The sequence below is a fragment of the Microcaecilia unicolor genome, chromosome 8, assembly GCF_901765095.1.
Source record: "Microcaecilia unicolor chromosome 8, aMicUni1.1, whole genome shotgun sequence".
NCBI classification, from domain to species: domain Eukaryota; kingdom Metazoa; phylum Chordata; class Amphibia; order Gymnophiona; family Siphonopidae; genus Microcaecilia; species Microcaecilia unicolor.
This window is the reverse complement of record NC_044038.1, coordinates 227,430,208-227,455,516: the sequence shown is the minus strand read 5'-3', so window position 1 is coordinate 227,455,516 and position 25,309 is coordinate 227,430,208. Positions and strand designations below refer to the sequence as shown.

General features: G+C 44.8%; 1 protein-coding gene across 2 annotated transcripts in view; it reads left to right on the top strand.

The window, feature by feature from the left end:
• LOC115475593 (protein-glutamine gamma-glutamyltransferase 5-like) overlaps positions 1-25,309 on the top strand; it is a 170,186-nt gene that overhangs the window by 46,277 nt on the left and 98,600 nt on the right. Inside the window, exons 8-11 of one of the 2 annotated variants that reach the window (XM_030211444.1) lie at positions 990-1,093; positions 7,965-8,204; positions 9,785-10,189; positions 12,228-12,380. In XM_030211444.1, the coding sequence (XP_030067304.1) occupies positions 990-1,093; positions 7,965-8,204; positions 9,785-10,189; positions 12,228-12,292 (814 nt within the window). In that variant the 3' untranslated portion in view covers positions 12,293-12,380. Of the gene's footprint in view, positions 1-989; positions 1,094-7,964; positions 8,205-9,784; positions 10,190-12,227; positions 12,381-25,309 lie in introns of those variants that run through there. The other variant, XM_030211445.1, reaches the window with a different exon arrangement.

The following is a 25,309-nucleotide window of genomic DNA, read 5'->3' as shown; positions in this document are numbered from 1 at the left end:
AGGATTTGAAAATTGCCCACCACAGAGCAGCTAACCAGCGCTACCTAGTGTTTCTATGTGGTTATTATATTGCCATGGAGGAAAATGGGTGGATCGGAAAGCGGGGTAAGGTCAGGGTGAGAAAAGATACGTACGTTTTCTAGTTGATTGCCAAGCTACAGAAATACCAGCTGCAAGGATGGAGTCGGTCCAGAGGGCGGCTACTAAATTGGTAAGCGGTCTTGAATGCAAAAATTATAGGGACAGGCTTATGAACCTCAACATGTATACGCTGGAAGAGAAGAGGGAGAGAGGAGACATGGTAGAAACGTTTAAATATCTCAAGGGCATTTATGTACAGGAAGAGAGCCTTTTTCAAATGAAGGAGAGCTCTGGAATGAGGGGGCATACGACAAAATATAATAACCAATAATAATAACCAACTTCCGCAAATCTTCGAAGACACGTCTCTTCAATAAGGCCTACAAAGAGATCCCATAGCCTTACAAAACTACCTCACCAAACCTTTCATTTATTAAAGTCCACCTCCATACTAACGTACCTAATACCGTCTTCTCTCTTCCCTTACTTAATCTATACACAACACTAAGTGTATCTGATATCATGTAATGACAATGTCATAACAAACTCTGAGGTCTGAGCCTACAAATAGGTGGGATAATGTGGGATACAAATGCAATAAATAATTAAATAAAGTTGAGAGGGCATAGGCTTAGGAGTAACCTAAGGAAGTATTATTTCACAGAAAGGGTGGTGGAGGTGTGGAATGGCCTGTTCCAGAATTTAAAAGGGCATGGGATAAGCATGTGGGATCGCTTAACAGGAAGAATTAGGGGTTACAGAGGATGGGCAGACTGGATGTTTCTAAAATGCATGGGTACCCTGTGGATTGCGGTTGCACAGGTTAGCAAAAATTGACACCTAAGTCATTGACATTTTTAGATGCTGTGGTGCTTCAACATAGAGTTAACTGCTTTTTATGTTTTTAGGAACTTCCATGTATGGAATGAGTGCTGGATGGAACGCCGAGACCTTTCACCAGGATATGGAGGATGGCAGGTTCTGGACCCAACGCCCCAGGAGAAAAGCAGTGGTATGACTTAGGTTTCTGTTGTGTGGGCAAAGTTTTCTATCTAGATTGTAAGCTCTTTGAGCAGGGACTGTTTTTTTGTGTATGGTGTGCAGCGTTGCGTATGCCTTGTAGCGCTATAGAAATGATAAGTAGTAGTAGTAGTAACGTAGAAGCCTGCCCTTGCAGATCAGCAACGTGGCTGCGCAGGCTTCTGTTTCTGTGAGTCTGATGTCCTGCACGTACGTGCAGGACGTCAGACTCACAGAAACAGAAGCCTGCGCGGCCGCGTTGCTGATCTGCAAGGGCAGGCTTCTAGATGGAATGTTGCTAGTGGAGGAGTAGCCTAGTGGTTAGTGCAGTGGAACATGAGATGTTGTTACTATTTGAGATTCTGGAATGTTGCTACTATTGGAGATTCTACATGGAATGTTGCTATTCCACTAGCAACATTCCATATTTAGATTGGAAGCTCTTTGAGCAGGGACTGTCTTTTCATGTATGGTGTACAGCGCTGCGTATGCCTTGTAGCGCTATAGAAATGATAAGTAGTAGTAGTAGAGTGTAAGGGTTGTGCAGTCATTTGAAACTACATGGAAAATGTCTACGATATTTTTCCATGTTGTTCTGTGATGCTTTTTGGCCAAAATGACAGGAAAAAAAAAACACATTTTGGGTTTGGCGTGTGTGCACTCCTTCCAAAAAAGTGCACAATCTTTTTAAAACTGTGCAGACAATTGATAATATTGCTCCTGCAACAAAATAAGGGGGGGAAATGAGCACAATGAAAATTCCCATGAAGAACACAGGAATTGAAATGACACGTTTATGTTTATTTGAGTTTACTACACCACCTTACCTAAAGGACGGATTCAAGAGCAGACACACGCTAAGGGAGCATGGGGAGAGAGACATGAAATGTTTTGGGCTATAAAAAAAAACCTCTTTAGGCTACTTTGTGGAATGCATTACCAAAAGCTGTGAAAATAACGTACGGCCATCTTAACTTCCGGAAGTCACTAAAGACCAACCTGTTCAAAAAGGCGTGGAGGGGCATAATCGAACGAAAACGTCTATCTCCATGGGCGTTTATCTCCGAGAACGGGTCCGTGAAGGGGCGGACCGAACCGTATTTTCGAAAAAAATAGACGTCCATGTTTTATTCGACAATTTGTGAGCTGGGCGTTTTTGTTTGTCAGCAATAATGGAAAATGAAAGTGCCCAGCTCAAAAACGAATAACTCCAAGACATTTATTCGTGGGAGGGGCCAGGATTCGTAGTGCACTGGTCCCCCTCACATGCCAGGACACCAACCGGGCACCCTAGGGGGCACTTTTACAAAAAAAAAAAAAAAAGGTAAAAGAGCTCCCAGGTGCATAGCACCCTTCCCTTGTGTGTTGAGCCCCCCAAATCCCCCTCAAAACCCACTGCCCACAAGTCTACACCATTACTATAGCCCTAAGGGGTGAAGGGGGGCACCTACATGTGGGTACAGTGGGTTTGGGGGGGTTGGACGACTAATAAGCATTAAGCAGCACGATTGTAACAGGTAGGGGGGGATGGGCCTGGGTCCACCTGCCTGAAGTCCACTGCACCCCCTAACAACTGCTCCAGGGACCTGCATACTGCTGCCAGGGAGGTGGGTGAAAATAAAAAGTTGTGAAACATCATTTTTTGTGGTGGGAGGGGGTTAGTGACCACTGAGGTCATCCCCGATTCCCTCTGGTGGTAATCTGCCTTATTTGAATAGGTTACTTTTTAGTGATTTCCGGAAGTTTAGGTGGTCGTGCGTCGTTTTCAAGGCTTTTGGTAACGTGTTGCAGAGTTGTGTGCTTATGTAGGAAAAGCTGGATGCGTAAGTTGACTTGTATTTGAGACCTTTGCAGCTTGGGTAGTGCAGATTTAGATATGTTCGTGTTGATTCTGATGTGTTTCTAGTTGGTAAGTCGATCAAGTCTGTCATCTCATCTTACTGTGTACTCACATGTATTGAACATTGTGTGGGCAGTGTTTTTATAAGATTAGAATTTTGCAATGGTTGTGCAATCTTTGGATTTTGTTGATTTTTGGACAGTGTTTTTAAACTCTGAACATTTATTTGTCTGCTGGGCAGACTTATACGGTCTGTGCCAGAGCCGGTGGTGGGAAGCGGGACTGGTGGTTGGGAGGCGGGGATAGTGCTGGGCAGACTTGTACGGTCTGTGCCAGAGCCGGTGGTGGGAAGCGGGACTGGTGGTTGGGAGGCGGGGATAGTGCTGGACAGACTTGTACGGTCTGTGCCAGAGCCGGGGTTGGGAGGCAGGGCTGGGGAGGTGAGGATAGTGCTGGGCAGACTTATACGGTCTGTGCCTGTGCCAGAGCCGGTGGTTGGGCGGTGGGGCTGGTGGTTGGGAGGCGGGGATAGTGCTGGGCAGACTTATACGGTCTGTGCCAGAGCCGGTGGTGGGAGGCGGGGCTGGTGGTTGGGAGGCGGGGATAGTGCTGGGCAGACTTATATGGTCTGTGCCCTGAAGAGCACAGGTACAAATCAAAGTAGGGTATACACAAAAGTAGCACACATGAGTTGTCTTGTTGGGCAGACTGGATGGACCGTGCAGGTCTTTTTCTGCCGTCATCTACTATGTTACTATGTTACTATCTCAGTCTAACTGGTCTCCTTAAGTCCTCTTTTAATACTTCTAGTACCACTTTGGTCCTTTTACACGACTTCTTCGCTTAATTGTGGGGTCCTTTTACTAAGAAGCGCTGAAAAATGACCTGCGGTAGTGTGGACGTGTGTTTTGGGCGCACGCAGAATAATTTTTCAGCGCACCTATAAAAAAGGCCCTTGTTTTATTTTTGCCAAAAATGGAGCTTATTTATCTGTGTACTTGTTGTGTATTCACTCAATTCAAGCTTTTGAACTACTACAACATTATTTAATGTTTATCCAGTTAAATGTCTGTTATCATATAGTTTCTCTTATGGAATGGAAGTTATAAAACATTGTATTTTGTATTGAATTTGGATGTTTGTTACCCTTAAAATCTACATTCCCTTCAGACAAGACTTGACAGAAATAACCAATGAAGTTACTACTACTACTATTTAGCATTTCTATAGCGCTACAAGGCGTACGCAGCGCTGCACAAACATAGAAGAAAGACAGTCCCTGCTCAAAGAGCTTACAATCTAATAGACAAAAAATAAATAAAGTAAGCAAATCAAATCAATTAATGTGAACGGGAAGGAAGAGAGGAGGGTAGGTGGAGGCGAGTGGTTACAAGTGGTTACGAGTCAAAAGCAATGTTAAAGAGGTGGGCTTTCAGTCTAGATTTAAAGGTGGCCAAGGATGGGGCAAGACGTAGGGGCTCAGGAAGTTTATTCCAGGCGTAGGGTGCAGCGAGACAGAAGGCGCGAAGTCTGGAGTTGGCAGTAGTGGAGAAGGGAACAGATAAGAAGGATTTATCCATGGAGCGGAGTGCACGGGAAGGGGTGTAGGGAAGGACGAGTGTGGAGAGATACTGGGGAGCAGCAGAGTGAGTACATTTATAGGTTAGTAGAAGAAGTTTGAACAGGATGCGAAAACGGATAGGGAGCCAGTGAAGGGTCTTGAGGAGAGGGGTAGTATGAGTAAAGCGACCATGGCGGAAGATGAGACGGGCAGCAAAGTTTTGAACCGACTCAACATTATGGACTCCTGGGCAAACTCATTCCAATTGAAACTGAACACTGAAAAAACGCACTGCCTCATCTCCTCTCATCACAACATAACAAGTACAAACCCGCAACCATAAGCACCCCAGGACACACACTCCCTACTTCAGATAGATTAAAAATACTCGGCGTCACACTCGATCGCAACCTTACACTCGAGAACCAATACCGTAATAAAGAAAATGTTCTATGCAATGTGGAAACTCAAACGAATAAAACTTTTCTTCCCGAGGGAAACTTTTCGAAACCTAATATAATCAATGTTCCTAAGCCATGCAGATTACTGTAGCGGAATCTACATGGGATGTAAAATACAACTCACAAAAAAACTCCAGACCGCCCAAAATACAGCAGCCAGATTGATATATGGTAAAACACGATTCGAAAGTGCTATACCCCTACGAGAAAAGTTGCATTGGCTCCCAATCAAAGAACGCATTATCTTCAAAATCTGTACTTTGGTCCACAAAATTATCTATGGCGTAGTCCCAGGATACATGACAGACCTCATAGATCTACCAACCAGAAACAGAATCAGATCGTCACGATCATACCTAAACCTACATTATCCAAATTGTAAAGGACTAAGATACAAAACAACTTACGCATCCAGCTTCTCCTACATAAGCGCACAACTATGGAACGGACTCCCAAATGCTGTGAGAACAATCCGTGACCACTTAAACTTCAGGAAATCACTCTAAACTCACCTCTTCAAAAAGGCCTATCCCACCGATCCAACATAAATCCTCGCACCCAGCAACACAGCATAATTAATGATCGTACTGGACAATTTATAATCTTCACTTCCTTCGACCCCCATGATGCCTGACCCACACCTACCTCATCTGACCACAATATAACGTTGTATCTGCTATCAACCGAACTGGCAAATGCCTCTACGGTACTATGTAAGCCACACTGAGCCTGCAAATAGGTGGGAAAATGTGGGCTACAAATGTAACAAATAAATATGTAAAATTAAATAAATAAATAAAATTTAGTAAATTTAAAAAAAAAAAAAAGAAAAGAAATTGCCGCATGTCCATTTGGGTCTGAGTCCTTACCGCCAGCCAATGACCTAGTGGTAAAGACTCATGCGGTAACTGAGCGGTAATGACCTGCGCGCGTCAAATGCCACTTGGCGTTCGCCCAATATGTGCGTAAGAAAATAAAAATGATTTTTCAGGCAGGCGTATTGGACACGCGCCAAAAATGAAATTACCGCAAGAGCCGCACGGTAGCCGGGCGGTAACTCCATTTTGGCACACGTTGGGCATGTTTAGATGCTCACGCAGCATAGTAAAAGGGCCCCTGTGTCACTACAGTCATCACTTACTTGATCTATGTAACTGCCCGAGTACGTATCCATTTACTGCATATGACTCCGATCATGTAACCAGCTATTATGGGGCCCTTTTACAAAGGCACTTAAGGGCCTACGCAGGATAAGAATACGCCAAATCAGCATTACCACCCTGCTACTGTGTGCCCCTGGCGGTAATTCTGAATTTGGCAGACGCCAAAAAGACGCAGTAGAAAATATTTTCTATTTCCTACCGTGTGACTCTTACCCGACAGTAGATGGCAGTGTGCTGCATGCCTACTGCCCGGGTAGCGCGTGAGACCTTACCACTAGGTCAATGGGTGGCGGTAAGGTCTCAGGCCGAAAATGGACGTGCACTGGTTTTTATTTTGCCGCACATCCATTTTTCCAGCCACTTAAAAAAAGGTACTTTTTCCAGGATGCAGTAAAACCTGGCCCAGCGCCAGGGCTTTTTTTGAGGGGGTACTCGGAGGTACTGAGTACCGGCACCTTTTCCATTGTCTGCTAAAATTGACCCCATGGTCCCCAAGTTTTAATGAAAGAGTTCAGACTCTTCACACCAATTCTGCCTTGTTATAGATTCTGTGACTGGTTGCAGGGGGCCTGGCTATTGTGGGGTGGGTCCCTCAGTGATCACCCCACCCCTGAAGGGTGGCCTGGCATTTGAGTACTGGCACCTTTTTCGCTAGAAAAAACGCACTGCCCGGCCCACACACAAAAGACACGCTCGCACTGCCACAGGCCACTTTTTCTCGTGGCTTAGTAAAATGGCCCCTGTGTGCTTTTTGTGTTTTTTCAGTTCTCTGTAAAATGCTTGTTTACTGTTGATTCTCAGTTGATTGCACACCATGTAGAACTTAATGGTTAAGCAGACTATAAACCCTTATTTTATCATCCTCACTTTAATATTCCCTTATCTCTTGTTTGTCCTGTTTGTCTGTCCTAATTAGATTTTAAGCTCTGTCGAGCAGGGACTGTCTCTTTATGTTCAAGTGTACAGCGCTGCGTACGTCTAGTAGCGCTATAGAAATGATAAGTAGTAGTAGTCTTTGGGATTCCAGAATCTTGCTACTCTTTGGGATTCTGGAATCTTGCTACTCTTTGAGATTCTACACAGAATCTTGCTACTCTTTGGGATTCCGGAATCTTGCTACTCTTTGTCCTTATCCCTCATTTGCCCTGTTTGTCTGTCTTGATTAGATTGTAAGCTCTGCCGAGCAGGGACTGTCTCTTCATGTTCAAATGTACAGCGCTGCGTACGTCTAGTAGCGCTATAGAAATGATAAGTAGTAGTAGTAGTAGTAGTCTTTGGGATTCTGGAATCTTGCTACTCTTTGGGATTCCGGAATCTTGCTACTCTTTGGGATTCTACACAGAATCTTGCTACTCTTTGGGATTCCGGAATCTTGCTACTCTTTGTCCTTATCCCTCATTTGCCCTGTTTGTCTGTTTTGATTAGATTGTAAGCTCTGCCGAGCAGGGACTGTCTCTTCATGTTCAAATGTACAGCGCTGCATACGTCTAGTAGCGCTATAGAAATGATAAGTAGTAGTAGTAGTAGTCTTTGGGATTCCAGAATCTTGCTACTCTTTGGGATTCCACAGAGAATCTTGCTACTGTGGGATTCCGGAATCTTGCTACCCTTTGTCCTTATCCCTTATTTGTCCTGTTTGTCTGTCCTAATTAGATTGTAAGCTCTGTCGAGCAGGGACTGTCTCTTCATGTTCAAGTGTACAGCGCTGCGTACGTCTAGTAGCGCTTTAGAAATGATAAGTAGTATAAAGGCCCAAAATTAAATTAGACGAATAAGGCAGACAGCCGAGGTAGCATCTTCCTTCTTGAAACAAATCTATTCTGTTCTCTCCTATTCAGGGGTCTACTGCTGTGGTCCTGCTTCGGTGAAAGCCATTAAAGAGGGAAACATAGACCTCAACTATGATGCTCCTTTTGTGTTCGCCATGGTGAACGCAGACTGTATTTCTTGGATAGCATCGAGCTGGAAAAAAGAAAAATATTTGCGTGATACTCACTCCGTTGGCACCTTCATCAGTACCAAGAGCCTTGACGGTGACGAGCGCAATGACATCACTGATAAATATAAGTATCGAGAAGGTAAACAAACAACAAAGGCTTTTCATCTAATGTTGTGTGATTTGTGTTTCACGACAAAGATCCGATTTGATAAGTGCTCTCTAAACACAGTAAATTGTAGGAAGTCTTTGCACGCCTATACGTGCCCAAAATTAGACCTTATGGGGAAAAGTCTATAAATGGCGCTCACAGTTTGGTGCTGAAAAATTGGTGTTGAATGGTATTCTATGATTCCTACGGTCCCGTTTCGATTATCTTCGTCAGGGTTCATACGTGCAGGACGTCAGACTCACAGAAACAGAAGCCTGCGCAGCCTTCTACATGGAATGTTGCTAGTGGAATAGCAACATTCCATGTAGAATCGCCAATAGTATCTATTTTATTTTTGTTACATTTGTACCCTGCGCTTTCCCACTCATGGCAGGCTCAATGCGGCTTACATGGGGCAACGGAGGGTTAAGTGACTTGCCCAGAGTCACAAGGAGCTGCCTGTGCCTGAAGTGGGAATTGAACTCAGTTCAGCATGGCCATCAGTGCTTATCTTTAAATGCTGGCTGCCTCCTGCAGTCTCAATATCAGGCCCTGGGTCTCTGAATTAGCAACCTTCCTCTCACAAGTCATTCTCAAACCTCCTTAGATGTTCCTCTTTTCTCAACAGTTGTGGTTCTGAGGCTTTTAGCATTGTTTTCTTCATAAAATGAAAGATGTGTTCAGTAGAGAAAACTATCGCCCCTGAGAAAAACAAATGGTTTAGTTTCCACTTCTGAACCGAGTCATTCTTGAGTCTGGCAAGATGGTTTTTATGTTTTAACATTTTTATTGATAACTGTACAAAAAAAAAAATAATGCAACAATAAAGATACAATTAGTAGAAATTCAACATTAGTCACCTACTTTTGTTTTTGTTATTTCCTCTCCCCTCCTCGATACCACTCCCTCATATCTCAATTACCCTACATCTTCTTTCCACCCATTCTGAGGTGGATGCAGTGGTGTGCCTAGGTTGGCTGCCACCCAGGGCGGGACGCCACTGCGCCCCCACCCCCAAACCGCGTTATCCCCACCACCTGGGGGTGCACGGAGCAGTCACGTGGCTGTCGGTTCCGCCAGTCCCATGCCCCGGAACAGGAAATAACGTCAGAGGGGGCAGGGAACCGGCGGAGCTGACAGCCGCGCAACTGCTCCGTGCACCCAGGGCAGACCTCCCCCACCACCCCGCCCTTTGTACACTATTGGGTGGATGTTAGCAGTAAAATCAGCAGTGATTGGTATCTTCAGATTCTATCCTGGAAAAAAGCCCAGTCCTACCCCAGTTCCTCTTTCTTTACAGAAGCATGTTCAGGAACATCCACACTATATACTTTTGGGATCGTTTAACATCATAGAGTTGGCAAGATGCTTTTAAAATCCTACAGTAGGCTTTTCATGAGGGACTTCGCAAAGGAAAACAAGCCTATGCATTGAACTATGTTATTGGCACAATTAGCATCAGCACCTTCTATAGTGAACTAGTGGATATGAAGGTCTTATGAGCACCAGCTCTGCAGGGAGTATACTTTAATGGGCAGAAAGCTTATCATCTCTGCTTCTCTTTCTACTAGGTTCCCAACAGGAAAGAAAAGTGTTTGAGCAGGCTGTTGCCAGACTAAAACAACCAAGGCGATCTACCACCGACCACAGCCTTCAGCTCTCGTCAGAAAGAAATGGCGGGGCCAACTTAGAGAGCAGGAGTTTATCATCAGCAGCAAGTCCCGAAGAGATTCAAGACCAGAATAAACCTCAGCCCAACAGGCCGCTGAGTGACGCGCAAATAGCTCTGAAGTTCAAGTTGACCAAGTCTCCTCAAATTGGAGAAAGCATTGGTCTAGTACTGGTGGCCACCAATTTGAATTTTGATTCCAAGAAAGTAAAGCTAAGCCTAAGTGGTCAATCTATGCAGCATGAAGGCAGACCGTTACAGCAGTTCTGGAAGCATTCCATGTACATTGCCCTTGGTCCTTCAGAAGGTGAGTTGCAATATTGCTTTAATACAAAAGTCTCGGGAAGAGATTCATAACCGTTAAAGAAACATGGCAATAAGTCTAATGCGCGTGGTCTGAATGAGAGACATAGATAAAAAATGTTATCCAGGTCTGTGGAAAAAAGGGGGAAAGTTATCAATGGGCTACCATTAAGATGGGTTATTTACTGTTAATGACAAAAAAATCTAATTGGACACAATTTCAGCAAAAAACTTTCACCGTAATAGCAATTATGAGCTGAATGTTTTTTATAAAAATATTCCTAATCAAAGTATTAAACGGTATTCTTTTATTATTTTTCAAAATTATTTTTCTTTTTTTCTTTTTTTCTCTTTATATCAATAATAAATTCACTGCAGAGAAAAAGACCTCATCAGTCCTAGCTTGGCGTTACTGCGCTTAATGTGCTCAAACGCCAGCGTTCTTTGGACTCCGTTATAATCCTCGGTCTTAAAAACTCTGCTCTTGTATAGTGAATAATTTTAATCAATCATGATCTTTCTTTCTTCTATATCGTATATTAGAAACAGTACTTTATGTTACTTAGCTTTAATCTTGCCCTACGGGGCTCTCCGTTTCGCTATATATAAAAAAAAACATGGCAATAAGTCTAATGCGCGTGGTCTGAATGAGTGGGAAAGCGCCCAGAGACATAGATAAAAAATGTTATCCAGGTCTGTGGAAAATATTGCCAGAAAAGGGAGAAAGTTATCAATGGGCTACCATTAAGATGGGTTATTTACTGTTAACCCAGGTTATTTATTTATTTATTGCATTTGTATCCCACATTATCCCACCTATTTGCAGGCTCAATATGGCTTACATGGTTTTGTTATGACATTGTTAGTAGAGTACAGTTGTGTAGAGATAAGTAGGGAAGAAAGAGGAAGTGATTGGGCGGGTGATAGTAGAAGTGGATTTTCATAACTGGTTGGGTTGGGAAAGTGAATTAGTGAAGCTGTTGGCTCTCGTTGTAGGCCTTGTTGAAGAAGTATGTCTTCAGAGATTTGCGAAAGTTATTTGTTTCGACAATATTAGTAACTAGGTCTCGTTGCATAAAAGGGGACCTGTGCTAAAATAGGGGGAAAGTTATCAATGTGGGTGGCGTACCAGGGGGGGGCGGTGGGGGCGGTCTGCCCCGGGTGCACGCCGCTGGGGGGTGCCGCGGCGTGCGCCTGCTCCTCCGAGTTTGCTAAACTTCGTTCTTTCGCTGCAGCTCCCTCTGCCCCGGAGCAGGTTACTTCCTGTTCCGGGGCAGCGGGCGCTGCAGCGAACAAACGAAGTTTAGCGAACTCGGAGGAGCAGGCGCGCGCCGCGGCACACCCCCCCCCCAGTGGCATGCACCCGGGGGGGTGTCATTTCGCCGGAGGGGGGGAGGTGTCATCTAGCGGGGGCGCGCTGCACCCGGGGGGGGGACGCATCGGCACTCCGCCCCGGGTGCCATCCAGGCCAGGAACGCCACTGGGGCTACCATAAGGATAAGTTATTTTACAACTCATGCTAAGATATACTTACCTGATTTTTTTTATAATTATAAAATTTAATACATGGCTTCCAGGACCTATTCTGGTGATCTCAACAGCACCTCAGGTTTTGGGAAGTCCATAATAAAACAAGTCTGTGTGCATTGGATAACCAGAATATGCAAATTATAGTTAACATCCTGGAAGCCCAATTAACTGTGGGGGTCACCAAAACCAGCCTGGAATGTTAATGAAATGGTGGGAAAATGGCAAAGCTCCTTGTGGACAGTTTCAGATGCAGATTTTGTCCCTGTTGTGTGTGCAAATCTCGCTCATGAATATTAATTGTGGGTATCCTGAAAACCTGAACCACTGGTCTAACCTAATCCACCGTGCTAACTCTCCTCCAGATACACAGCTGGATTTTTTTTAAAAAGATAATGGGGGGGAAAAAAAAACACTTTCAGATGACAAGATATAAAGTAACAAAACAAAAAAATGTTCCAGGCACAACCTGAGTGTTAAAGCCACTGTTAATTGTCTGTCTTTGCAATTCTCAGAGGGAAAGCTGCTGTTTACAATCCCCTACAGTACGTATGGGAAGTCCTGGATGAAAACAATTTAATACAAATCATCGCTGTGGGGGAAGAGAACCAGAACTGGAACAAGCTTCTAGTAGTGAAAGACATCACTCTGGCCGTCCCGCCTGTCATCATTAACGTATGCGTGAGACACAAACGAAATCAAGCCTATATGCAAGCTACTGCACTTGCTTCAGCAGGCTGAACGTGTGGAATTAACACCAGAAGGACTAAGGGGCAGTGGCGTTGCAAGGGCGGGCCGGTGGGGGGTGGTCCGCCCCGGGTGCACGCCGCTGGGGGGGTGTCGGCTCCGCTGGTTCCCTGCTCCCTCTGCCCTGGAACAGGTTACTTCCTGTTCCGGGGCAGAGGGAACAGGGAAACAGCGGAACCGACACCCCCCCCCCCCCCCCCAGCGGTGTGCACACGGCAGGCAAGAATGCACTCGGGGGGGGGGGAGGGCTTGGGTGATGCACCGAGGGGGGGGGTCATGCTGCACCTGGGAGGGGGTGCGCAGCGGCGAACCGCCCCGGGTGGCAGCCGCCCTCGCTACGCCACTACTAAGGGGTTTATGAATACTATATTCACTTAAAATAATCATTCACCTGAAGAACAAACCATGGGCCTCTTTTACAAAGCCCTGCTACCAATTCTCAGTGTGACAAATGAGAGGAAGCCCATTCAATTCCCCGTGGGTCTTGTTTGGTTAATTGATCATTTTAATAATAAAAAAAAAATCTCCCAATCCAGTACAAAGCAGTGGCGATCCTAGGTAGGCTGCCACCCGGGGCGGATCGCCACTGCACACCGTCCCCTATGACACACACACCCCTGGCGCAATGACACCCCCTCCCCAGCGCATCAAGCCCCCCCCCTCCTCCGGCGCAATGACACCCCCTCCATGGCGCATCAAGCCCCCCTCCCGGGTGCATTCTTGGCTGCTGGAGGGTGCAGAGAGCAGCCGCGCGCCTGTCGGCTCCGCTGGCTCCCTGTTCCCTCTGCCCCGGAACAGGAAGTAACCTGTTCAGGGGCAGAGGGAGCAAGGAACCAGCGGAGCCAACAGGCGCGCGGCTGCTCTCTGCACCCTCCAGCAGCGTGCACCCGGGGCGGACCGCCCCCACCACCCCGCCCTTCCCACGCCACTGGTACAAAGAAAGTGTCCAAATGTATTCAGTTCCGCACACTTATAGATAGAAAAAATATTTTTTACAGGTTTCCTTCCATGTCATTTGATCATTTAACGATTCAAAATCAGTTCTTAAAGCGCCTGTAATGTGGATAAATTCAATAACGCCAACAGAAATTGTCTGCTGCATAAAAAACCAACGGGACCTGTTTCACTGAAACGCCCGGCCTAGATGTGAGCTTGTCTTTGCCATACACACAGCAACTGCAACATTGGTGGTCTGTACTGTTTAAGACCCTGAAGAAGCCGTTTTTTCGGTGAAACGGGTCCCGTTGGTTTTTTATGCAAATGACATTGAAAAAACCTGTAAAAAATATTTTTCTATCTGTAAGTGTGTGGAAAAGTACTGATTTTATTTTTACTTAATGAGATTTTGTGGTGATCTCCCATTTTCCTGTTTTTTTTGCTGGTATAATTGATCATTTTAGCCAGCAAAAGTAGCTGCAGAATAAGCAGGAATCAATCTCTCAGGCACTAAGCCCAGTGGCAGGTCCTCCTACTGCACTGCTGCCAGTGTGTTTCAATATTGTGTTTTAAATGGCTAAAGACAGGCATGTTCTCAGGAGTCCTGCAGAGCTTGCCTGCCCTTCGCTATTGAAAATATAATAGTGAAACAGCGCCCTCTACTGGCAGGACTGTAAACAGAAGACTCCCGCTAAGCTTAGAGAGAACAGTGCTCTAAGGGTGAATTTTCCTGGGGCAACATCAAACAAACCATCCCTGATTTCATTATAGGTGAAAAAACCACGGGGGGGGGGGGGGGGGGGGGTAAAAATGGCCTACGGTGTTTGTACCAATTCAGACAGCTTGATTATCCCACGCCCTGTTTTCAGCAGGGTCCAAACCAAGGAAAGAAGTAATTGTGCTCATAATTAGTTACCTTACATTTTGGAGAACTACTTATTTTGAAAAAGTAACTTGTCAAAGCTGCCATTAAACTTACAGGGGTCGATATTCAGCCAGAGCGATCAGAACAATGCCCAGAAATTCAATGTAGTGCTATGTCTGGGATTTGGCATTAAACTTCCAGGTTTGCATAGCCTTTTAAAGCGTGATTTTCAGTACTTAACTGGCCATGGGTTGCCACATAAGGATAGGACTGACTTTTATGTGGTTACTCTAGCTAGTTAAGTGCTGAATGTCAGCATTTAACCAGCCAAGTGCCGATTCTGGTCCTCAGAATGCCTCCAAAACAGCTGGATTTGAGTTTGGTGCTAACCAGACGTTTTCAGTGACACTAACTGGTTAAGTGCCCTGAAGATGACCAGTTAGCCCCAAACAGGTGATTTAACCAGTCAGCAGACATTTCTGGCAGGTTAAATCACTTTGAATCAGTGGCGTAGCCATAGGGGGCCGGGGCCCACCCAACAGCAGCACACGTATTAGCGATAGCAGGTGGGGATCCCAAGCTCCGCCAGCAGAGAGACTTCCCCTGATGGTAATGAAAACGCTATTCTCCAGGATACCAGCACCTGCGCATGCTCAGTTTTCAGCGCGTTCCTGCTGCAGACTGCTAAGGTGGAAAGAAGCGTTCTCACCCGCCAGCTGAGATTTTGTTTTGGTGGTGGGTGAAGGGGGAAAACACTTGGTGCCCACCCGCTTCTTGCCTAGGCCCACCCAAATCTGTGGTCTGGCTACGCCCCTGCTTTGAATGTCAACCTCATAGATTTAGTGACCTCTTAAAAAGATGTTTTGTTTCACTGAAGTAAAATAAAGACAGCAGTGATAATAATACCAGTATACAAAAATGAAAAGCACCAACATAAGCTGTTACTTTCTTCTAAGATTTCCAGTTCCTCTGATTTTTCCCCGAAATACATCCACTTCCTTTTCTCCTTGCAGGTGCTTAGTCTGCCTGTCGTACACCATCAGATGCGCACTGAATTCATCTTTGTCAATCCTCTCTCTGAGAGTGGAAAATTGCGAGCTGCTGATTGAAGGCAGCGTCTGCTTAAGAGCATTTATGCAGATACCGTAAGAAACCAGATCTCCTTACTTATGTTCGGAATGGGGAGGCAGGATTCAGCTTTGGTTCTATCTGGGAGAAAATGAGAGACCCTTCCCTCGCACTAATGTTTGGCAGGATTCAAGCCAAACAGAGAAAAGAAATTAAAAGGAAAGGGAAATGGGACTTGATATACCTGCCGTTGCTGAGGTTTTTGCAACTACATTCAAAGCGTTTACATATATTAGGTACTTATTTTGTACCTGGGGCAATGGAGGGTTAAGTGGACTTGCCAAGATCACAAGGAGCTGCAGTGGAATTGAACTCAGTTCCCAGGATCAAGTCCACTGCACTAATCACTAGGCTACTCCTCCACTACCAACATTCCATGTAGAAGCCTACCCTTGCAGATCAGCAATGCTGAGGCCGCACAGCTTCTGTTTTCTGTGAGTCTGACGTACGTGCAGGACGTCAGACTCACAGAAACAAAAGCCTGCGCGGCCGCGTTGCGATCTGGCAAGGGTAGGCTTCTACATGGAATGTTGCTAGTGGAATAGCAACATTCCATATAGAATCTCAAATAATAGCAACAGAATCTCAATAGTATCAACATTCCATGTAGAATCTCAATAGGGAAAGGGAATGGTGACTTGATATACCGCCTTCTGAGGTTTTTTGCAACTACATTCAAAGCAGTTTACATATATTCAGGGTACTGTATTTTGTACCAGGGGCAATGAGGGTTAAGTGACTTGCCCAGGAGTCACAAGGAGCTGCAGTGGGAATTGAACTCAGTTCCCAGATCAAGTCCACTGCACTAATCCTAGGCTACTCCGCCACTACAAACTTCCATGTAGAAGCCTACCCTTGCAGATCAGCAATGCGTCCGCTGCCACAGGCTTCTGTTCTGTGAGTCTGACGTACGTGCAGGACAGTCAAACTCACAGAAACAAAAGCCTGCGCGGCCGCGTTGCTGATCTGCAAGGGTAGGCTTCTACATGGAATGTTGCTAGTGGAATAGCAACATTCCATATAGAATCTTCAAATAATAGCAACAGAATCTCAATAGTATCAACATTCCATGTAGAATCTCAAATAGGGAAAGGAAATGGGACTTGATATACCGCCTTTCTGAGGTTTTTGCAACTACATTCAAAGCATTTACCATATATTCAGGTACTTATTTGTACCAGGGGCAATGGAGGGTTAAGTGACTTGCCCAGAGTCAGAAGGAGCTGCAGTGGGAATTGAAACTCAGTTCCCAGGATCAAAGTCCACTGCACTAAAACCACTAGGCTACTCCTCCACTAGTGATTACTTACTGTACCTCTGCTCAGATGATTAAAAAAACACTACTGAAGTGGGGGAACAGGAGCCACTATGTACGGGAGAGACAGTTCAAGTAGCGTAGGACTGTAAGATGGCTTTCCAACACAACTCAGGGTGTCAAGAGTCTTATCACACACAGTGGTTTTATTATCATAAATACATCTCTCTCTTGACGCCCTGATTTGTGTTGGAAAAGCCATCCTTGCAACCCTACTCTACTAGAACTGTCTCACCTCTGCTCAACAAATCACAACAAGTAGGGGGTAGATGAACCTTCCAACACCAGGTGACGTTCAAAAAGTCCATTATTATAGACACACAGGGGTCCTTTACTAAGGTGCGCTGAGAAATGGCCGGCACAGGTGTAGACTCACGTATTGGATGCCCATAGGTCTATTTTTCAGTGCACCTGCAAAAAAGGCCTCTTTTTGGGGGGCCGAAAATGGACTACGACAACATAAAAATTGGCGCGTGTTCATTTTGGGCCTGAGACCTTACTGCCACCCATTGACTTAGCGGTAAAGTCTCACGAGTTAACCAAGCGGTAATCCTATGCCTGCATACCTGATTACCGCTGGGTTAGCACCGTGCACCAGAAATTTTCCAGCGAGCGTAGTGGACGCGCGTAAAAATGACATTACCGTCCAGGCCAAGCGGTAGCTGGGCGGTAGTTCCAAGTTGGCGTGAGTTGAGCGTGCGTAGGCACCTACACCGCTTATTAAAGGGGCCCCACGATATACAAGGGCTTGATTGAGATAGATTTGACATGGTGCCATGTTTCGGTGTTTCTGCCTGCGTCAGGAATCTATGGTACGTTATTCCCTTTTTCATTTATCATCAGTTTTGCTCATCCTTGCGGCGATCCACTCATTAGTCTGGACCGCTCTGTCGGCATTCCATAATACTCAGACCTCGTTTTCGGGTTTCAGTAGCAATGTTCGGAGAATTAATTTTTTCACTAATCACCCAAGGTGGTTCCCAGCACTTTTCTCGGCACTTCCGTTTCTAGCCACTCTTTAACTTCATTCTGTCCCTCTCATAGGATGAAGCTAAAAGGTTGTAGACTCAGAAGTGGGATGGAGGGGGCTGGCAACACATTTGGGGCAGGACCCAGAAGTTAACTGGCCACCAGCCATATTCAGACCGTGCTCGTTTAAGTAGGTGCATGAAGTTAGAACAACCTTTTTTCTGTCCTAAATTTAGGCGGTTGCTCAGCCAGATAGCAGACTAAAATTGCCACTACTGGGTTGAGCTTCACTCCACCCTAACTCTGGTCCCCAGCACTGTTCCCTCTAAGCTGAGTGGCAGTCCTCCAACTACATTGCTACCAGTATGGGGATGGTGTTTCAATATTGTGTTTTCATTGCTAGTAACAGACATGTTTCTCTGTAGTCCTGCGAGCTTGCCTGTCCCTCACTATTGAAAATGTTATAGTGAAACAGCGCCACCCACTGGCAGGACTGTAGATGGAGGACTCCTCATCAGCATAGAGGGAACGGTGGTCCCTGGAACATCCACAAACTCGCCAGGGCAGTTAGAGGGGACATCCAGCGGCACTACCTGATTGGCTGTACCACAGAAAGGTGTTAAATCAAGTCCACGGCCCTTTACCCTTTAAGTGCCACTGAATAAACTCAGATAACCCTGCACAAGGGATTTAAATGGCCAGGAATCTCTCATGTCCATTTAAACGCTCTGAATACCTACCCCATTGTATTGGTAAAATAGCACACAGTGAAACAAAGGTGGGAATCTGAGGATATTTTTTTTTTTTTTTGCTTAAGCAGCTTGGAAAGCGAAAACACCTTCACTTTGAAAACTAGTGCAAAGACTGTGGATAAAAAGTTCCTGCAGACATTGCTAAAATGTAGGCGGTGTGAAAATTGCCCTCAAGTAAAACACAAGATCAGGATGACATTCTTTCTTCTGTGTTATTCTAATCTGAACCATATTTTCCATGTGTTTTAGCATCGACCCCATGAAACCTCGTGAGACCAAGAGATCTGGTTGATATTTGCCCTTTCAAAGCTGGGAATAAGCAGCTACAGGCCAATTTCAGTAGCAACAAGTTCAAGGACTGCAAAGGATACAGGAACATTGTAGTGGCTTCAGATCATAGACATTAATGCTTCTAGAGTCCAGTTCTACCTCCGGTGACTTGCTACTTCATCATTTTGGGACCTACGTTGAACTGATCAGAAAACAGCTGATCTGAAGAAAACCAATGGCGGCACGCCCAAATAATAAACCAATGACAACGCACTCAAGAAATAAACCAATGGCAATTTACCCAAATAAACAAACCAATGACAACGCACTCAAGAAATAAACAATGGCAATTTACCCAAATAAACAACCAAATAAACAAACCAATGACAACCCACTCCAAGAAATAAACCAATGGCAAATTACCTAAGAGACAACCAGTGGCAGCATACTCAAGAAATAAACCAATGGCAATTTACCAAATAAACAAACCAAATAAACAAACCAATGACAACACACTCAAGAAATAAAACCAATAACAAATGATCAGAAATAAACCAATGGCAGTACACCAAATAAGCAAACCAATGACAACGCACTCAAGAAATAAACCAATGGCAATTACCCAAATAAACAACCAATGACAACACACTCAAGAAATAACCAATGGCAATTACCCAAAAGACAAACCAGTGGCAGCATACTCAAGAAATAAACCAATAACAACATGATCAGAAATAAACCAATGGCAGTACACCCAAGAGCTATTTTTTCAAAGTAACGTAGAAACAGCTTTGTCGGTCGTTGATGTTTCTTAGTGTGCAACCAAGACAGCACAAGGTGAGGACTGCAATCCACCACCCCATCCTAAATTCTCATGCCCATGAACACAGAAGAAAGGATTGATCTGAACTTTGTAACATTGTGTCCTTTGGTTAACCAACCTTATCTTTCACGGAAGACGTGTGAAAGGAACCTGTTTAGATCTCTAAAATCCATGGCCTTCTTTCAGTTGAGACTATCCTTTCTTCATATATTATGGCCCATAAGGGGTTTATGAGGACATTTGTGGATGTTTCGGATAATGGACAATTTTAGCCAGAATGTGGCTGAAGTAGAACTTGTCCATCCTTATTCATTTCTCATCTTCTCAGTTCTGGTACAGCAGTGAGAAAATAAATCTCATGATCTGGTACCAGTAAGACAAAATTATATTGATTTACATTGTTTTGACTCAACTGAGCAGTTCTTCTTCGAGATGGAGGTTGGCCAATATTTTGATAAATATGGTCTTTTGTTTTTAGTTCATGCATTCACCAGCTATTCTCCAAGACCGTGTGTTACAAAATAATAATGCAATTAGAATTTCTTGAACTGTGATGTTTATAAATTGCACCTTCTGAAGAATGAGTGGAACTTGTGTGTGACTATTACTGTAGAATGTTACTGTGTTGTGTAAACATTACATAAAATGATTAATTGTATGCATTGACCAAACCACATTTTGCACACGCTTGTTATGTATCACATTTATCATGGGTAAAATAGTGTAGAAGCCATGTTTGTCCACTTTTAAAGGTAATAATAGAAATAAAACAAAACAAAACAAAAAAAAGATAAGATGATACCTTTTTTTTTACTGGACTAACTCAATACATTTTTTTCTAGCTTTTGAAGGTAATGCCTTCTTCAGGTTTGCAGCCATGTCCTAACCAATCCTTATGACAGAAAGGAAGCATATCCAAGGCCACAAACATGGATGTTGGTATTTAGACCTGCTTCCCAGAACGTCCTAAACAAGGAAAGGTTTAGGATCTTGCCAGGTATCTGTGACCTGGATTGGCCACTGTTGGAAACAGGATGCTGGCTTGATGGGCCTTTGGTCTTTCCAGTACGGCAATACTTATGTACTTATGTACTCCGCTTGAACAGTGCTTCACTGGAGGTAATTGGGAGGGTCACCCCCAAATCCCCAAATGGTTGCTGTCCTCCTCAAAGATGAAAGTAGCAAAAAATAAACGAGACAATGCTTCAGCTCCAGAAACGTTCATGGTACTAAAATGGCTGTCCTGGCACATGGATTGTTTTTGCGGCCATTTTAAAACATGATTGTTCGTGATGCTAAGTTCCGGTTTGTGTACATTCAGAGTTCCAGGACCCCCCCCCCCCCTCCCCTCCGAGTTCCAGAACCACCCACCCCTCCCTCCGGGTTCCACGCCCCCCCTCTCCTCCGAGTTCCAGACCCCCGCGCCTCCCTCCCTCTCTCTCCCTCCGAATGCAAGCACGACCTGTCATCCGGCAGCCCCTCGCCTTCCTAAGTGCTGGCAGTAATTTTAAAATTCTTACCACGGGGTCCGACTTCAGCAGTGAAGGCGAGCGGCGCTTCAGACTGCCTTTCCATCTGTCCCTCAACTCTGCCTCTGTCCCACCCTCATTTTCCTGTTTCCAGAAGGACGGGACCAGAGGCAGAGCTGAGACAGATGGGAAGGCAGTCTGAAGTGCCGCTCGCCTTCACTGCTGACGGCCAGACTCCGAAGTAAAAATTTTTAAATTACAGCCAGCACACAGGAAGGCGAGGGGCTGCCAGAGGAGAGGTTGTGCTTGCACTCGGAGGGAGAGAGAGAGAGGGAGGGAGGCGTGGGGGCGTGGAACTCGGAGGAGAGCGGGGCGTGGAACTCAGAGGGAGGGAGGAGGGGCTGCAACTCAAAGAGATGGGGCGTCCTGCAACTCGAAGGGGAGGGGGGTCCTGCAACTCGAATGGGAGGGGGGCCTGTAACTCAGAGGGGAGAGAGGGAGGGAGGGAGGTAGGGGGCATGGGACTCGGAGGGGAGGGGCTGGAACTCAGAGGAGAGGGGGAGGAGGAGAGGGGGGCCTGAACTCAGAGGGAAGGGGGGGGAGGGAGGGGTGATTCTCTACTCACCTCCAACGTTCTGTGGCTGGCTGGTGCTGGCTTCCTTCTCTCTCACTGATCCGCCCTCTGACGTCATCACCAGGGTGGACCAATGGGAAGTGTGTTACGAACCCAGGCATCCAGACGGAGGTGCAGAATTATTATATAGGATGGGGGATAAGTACCCCTCCCTCCCCAGCCTCACAGGTGCTTTGTGTAACAGATTTGGCTTCCATGATGATTTCTGTGAAATTTGCTCTCCTCTAGAAGATGCAGGAGCTGAAATCATTGGCCAAAAGATGCAACATTTCAATATACTGTACCAGAAAATTAACTAGCAGTTTTCTGCACCTGTATGAGCAGAGACTTGATGACCTGAACATGTATACTCTGGAAGAAAGGAGAAACAGGGTGATATGATACAGACGTTCAAATATTTGAAAAGTATTAATCCACAAACGAACCTTTTCCGGAGGTGCGAAGGCGTAGAACGAGAGGACATGAAATGAGATTGAAGGGGGGCAGACTCAAGAAAAAATGTCAGGAAGTATGTTTTTCACGGAGAGAGTAGTGGATGCTTGGAATGCCCTCCCGCGGGAAGTGGTGGAAATGAAAACGGTAACAGAATTCAAACACGCGTGGGATAAACATAAAGGGAATCCTGTTCAGAAGGAATGGATCCTAAGGAGCTTAGCCGAGATTGGGTGGCAGAGCCGGTGGCAGGAGGTGGGGATAGTGCTGGGCAGACTTACACGGTCTGTGCCCTGAAAAGGACAGGTACAAATCAAGTAAGGTATACACAAAAAGTAGCACATATGAGTTTATCTTGTAGGGCAGACTGGATGGACCATGCAGGTCTTTTTCCTGCCATCATTTACTATTTACTATGTCACCCTCAGTTTGCCCACTTTGTTGGGTTTTTTTTGCGGGGGGGGGGTCATCTTAGCAGTTCCTTCTTTGTTAACAGCAGAGGGATCACCCCTTGTCACCTTGATTTCTATGTGACTTCCTCTCTTTTGCCACTGCTCAGTGCAGCCCGAGCGCCCAGTAAACTAACTGGCCCGGGTGTTTCATGCTGATAAGTGAAAGTCGGTCCCACCCAGCTTGAGGAAATCATTTTTGTACACATTAAACGCAAGGACAAATGTAAAACCTTTAGCTACAAAGTCCTTAAAACACAGCACCCCCACAGACTTCTTAAGTCCCCCCTCCATGCCCAACAAATCCTTTACATATTATTATTACAAGATACAGATACTGACTTAGTCTCCTGCCTTTATTCATAACAAGGAGGACCTGTAAATGTTCATTTTACATAAACAAACAAAATACTTTCAGAGCCCTGTTGCATACAAGTCTGTGCAATAAGGGGGTCTTTTGCAAAGCCACACTAGAATTTTTAGTTTGTGGTAGAGAGGTGTGGTAGCCGTGTTAGTCCACTTTTAAAGGTAATCAATAGAAATAAAACAAAATAAAACATGGAAAAGAAATAAGATGATACCTTTTTATTGGACATATTGGACACCGACAATATTCAACCTAATGATGACACCCTTGGCTAAGCTATTATCGAATCAGAATCTAAACCCACACATATATGCTGATGATGTAACAATCTTTATCCCTTTCAAACACAATCTAAGAGAAATCTCTGACGAAATCAACCAAAGCCTACATACTATGAACTCCTGGGCAGATGCATTTCTACTGAAACCTAAATGCCAAAAAAAACCAATGCCTAGTACTCACCTCGCAATACAACAGAAGGAATTCACCACCATCAACACACCTAATCTAAGTCTACCAGTCTCTGACACCCTAAAAATCCTGGTGTCACCATTGACCGACAACTAACCTTGAGAACCATGCAAAAAACACAACTAAACGATGTCCATGCAATGTGGAACTAAAACGAGTCAGGACCATTCTTCCCAAGGAACGTCTTCCGATACCTGGTACAATCGCTGGTACTTAGTCATCTGGACTATTGTAAGTCACTCTACGCCGGCTGCAAAGAGCAAATACTCAAAAAACTCCAAACAGCCCAGAACACGGCAGCCAGACTTATATTCTGGCAAACCAACATACGAAAGGCAACACCCCTTCGTGAAAAACTATACTGGCTCCCACTCAAAGAACGCATCACGTTCAAAACTCTGTACCTTGGTCCATAACATCATCCATGGCGACGCCCAGCCTACATGTCAGACCTAATTGAACTACACACCCAGAAATGCAAAAAGTCCTCCCGCACATTCCTCAACCTTCATCCTCCCAAATGTAAAGGCGTGAAATACAAATCAGTGCATTCATCAACCTTTTCCTATATAAGCACACAGCTCTGGAACACACTGCCACGTAACCTGAAAACGGTCTACGAAATGACCAATTTCCGCAAACTCCTGAAAACTTATCTCTTTGACAAAATATATCATAAAGAACAACACGCGTAACTCTACTTTCTTTAAGTTACCCATGAAGGTTCTTTAATGTCTTCTGCTTTTCACACTATCATGTACCTAATGTCTATGGCTTTAACACTATCATGTATTCTATCATCATGTCAACCAAAACTTCTGCTAAAACAAATGTACACTCTTTTCTACTTCTAATATTATGTATTTCACCATCATGTACTCAAAACTCGCTGTTAAACCAAATGTACATTCTTTTGTATTTCCAGTATCCACGATAATTGTAAGCCACATTGAGCCTGCAAAAAGGTGGGATAATGTGGGATACAATGCAATAATACTAATAATAATAATAATAATAATACATTCTTGATTAGCTTTCGAAGGTTGCCCTTCTCGTCAGATCGGAAATAAGCAAATGTGGTAGATGACAGTATATATAAGTGAAACATCAAAGGCATTTCAGTGACAGTCTAACAGGATAGGGGTGGATAGGTGAGAGGAGGGTGACAAAACAGAGCAGTACAACTTATAGTTTATAATGGGCTAGAAAACCCAGATCTTTGTTAAGTGCTGTCTGGTGGGTGTCAAAATATTTTATCATTCTGACTTCAAAGGTCTTATGTTCCTGTATTGTTTAAAGTTACCTTTCAGGATTCTTACTATGAAATCAATGGTTCAGTGTTCTGGTTTTGTAAAGTGCTGCCCCACAGGGGTGGAATCCTGGCTGGTACTGGCATTCTTCATGTGATGTCTATGTAGTTTGTGGTAAAACTCAGCTGGCGGTAAATGCTGAGATATTCAAAAATATCAACCAGCTCAATGGAGTATCACAGTGCGTTCTACATCAACCCAAAAAAGAAGTTGGGCCGTGGACGGTGATAACAGACTGATTAGCGGGAGAAAAGTGAACCTCACTATACTAATTTGAAATAAAACAAGAGTATTTTTGTGAGGTGTAATTTATGCTAATAGTCAAGGAGGTTTTTTAGCCTGGGATGAATGATGGAACTCCCTTAGGTTGAACAACAATCAACAAGGAGTATCTTATCTTATTTGAGGCTTTTCCTCTGTAAATAAAAATGCACCACTTGTAAGATCTATACATAGGTATCTTTTTTGGGTTTGGGTAAATGCTGAGATGCCAGCTGATTTTTACATGCTCTAAAAACAGTAATGCGGCCTTGTAAAAGGTCCCTTAAGGGCCTTTTACTAGAGGGTTGGCCGCACATCAATCTGGAACTACCACCAGGACTGCCGAGAGGGAGCGGCAGGGGGACAAAATTCCCCGGGCCCAGGCTTCCAAGGGGGGCC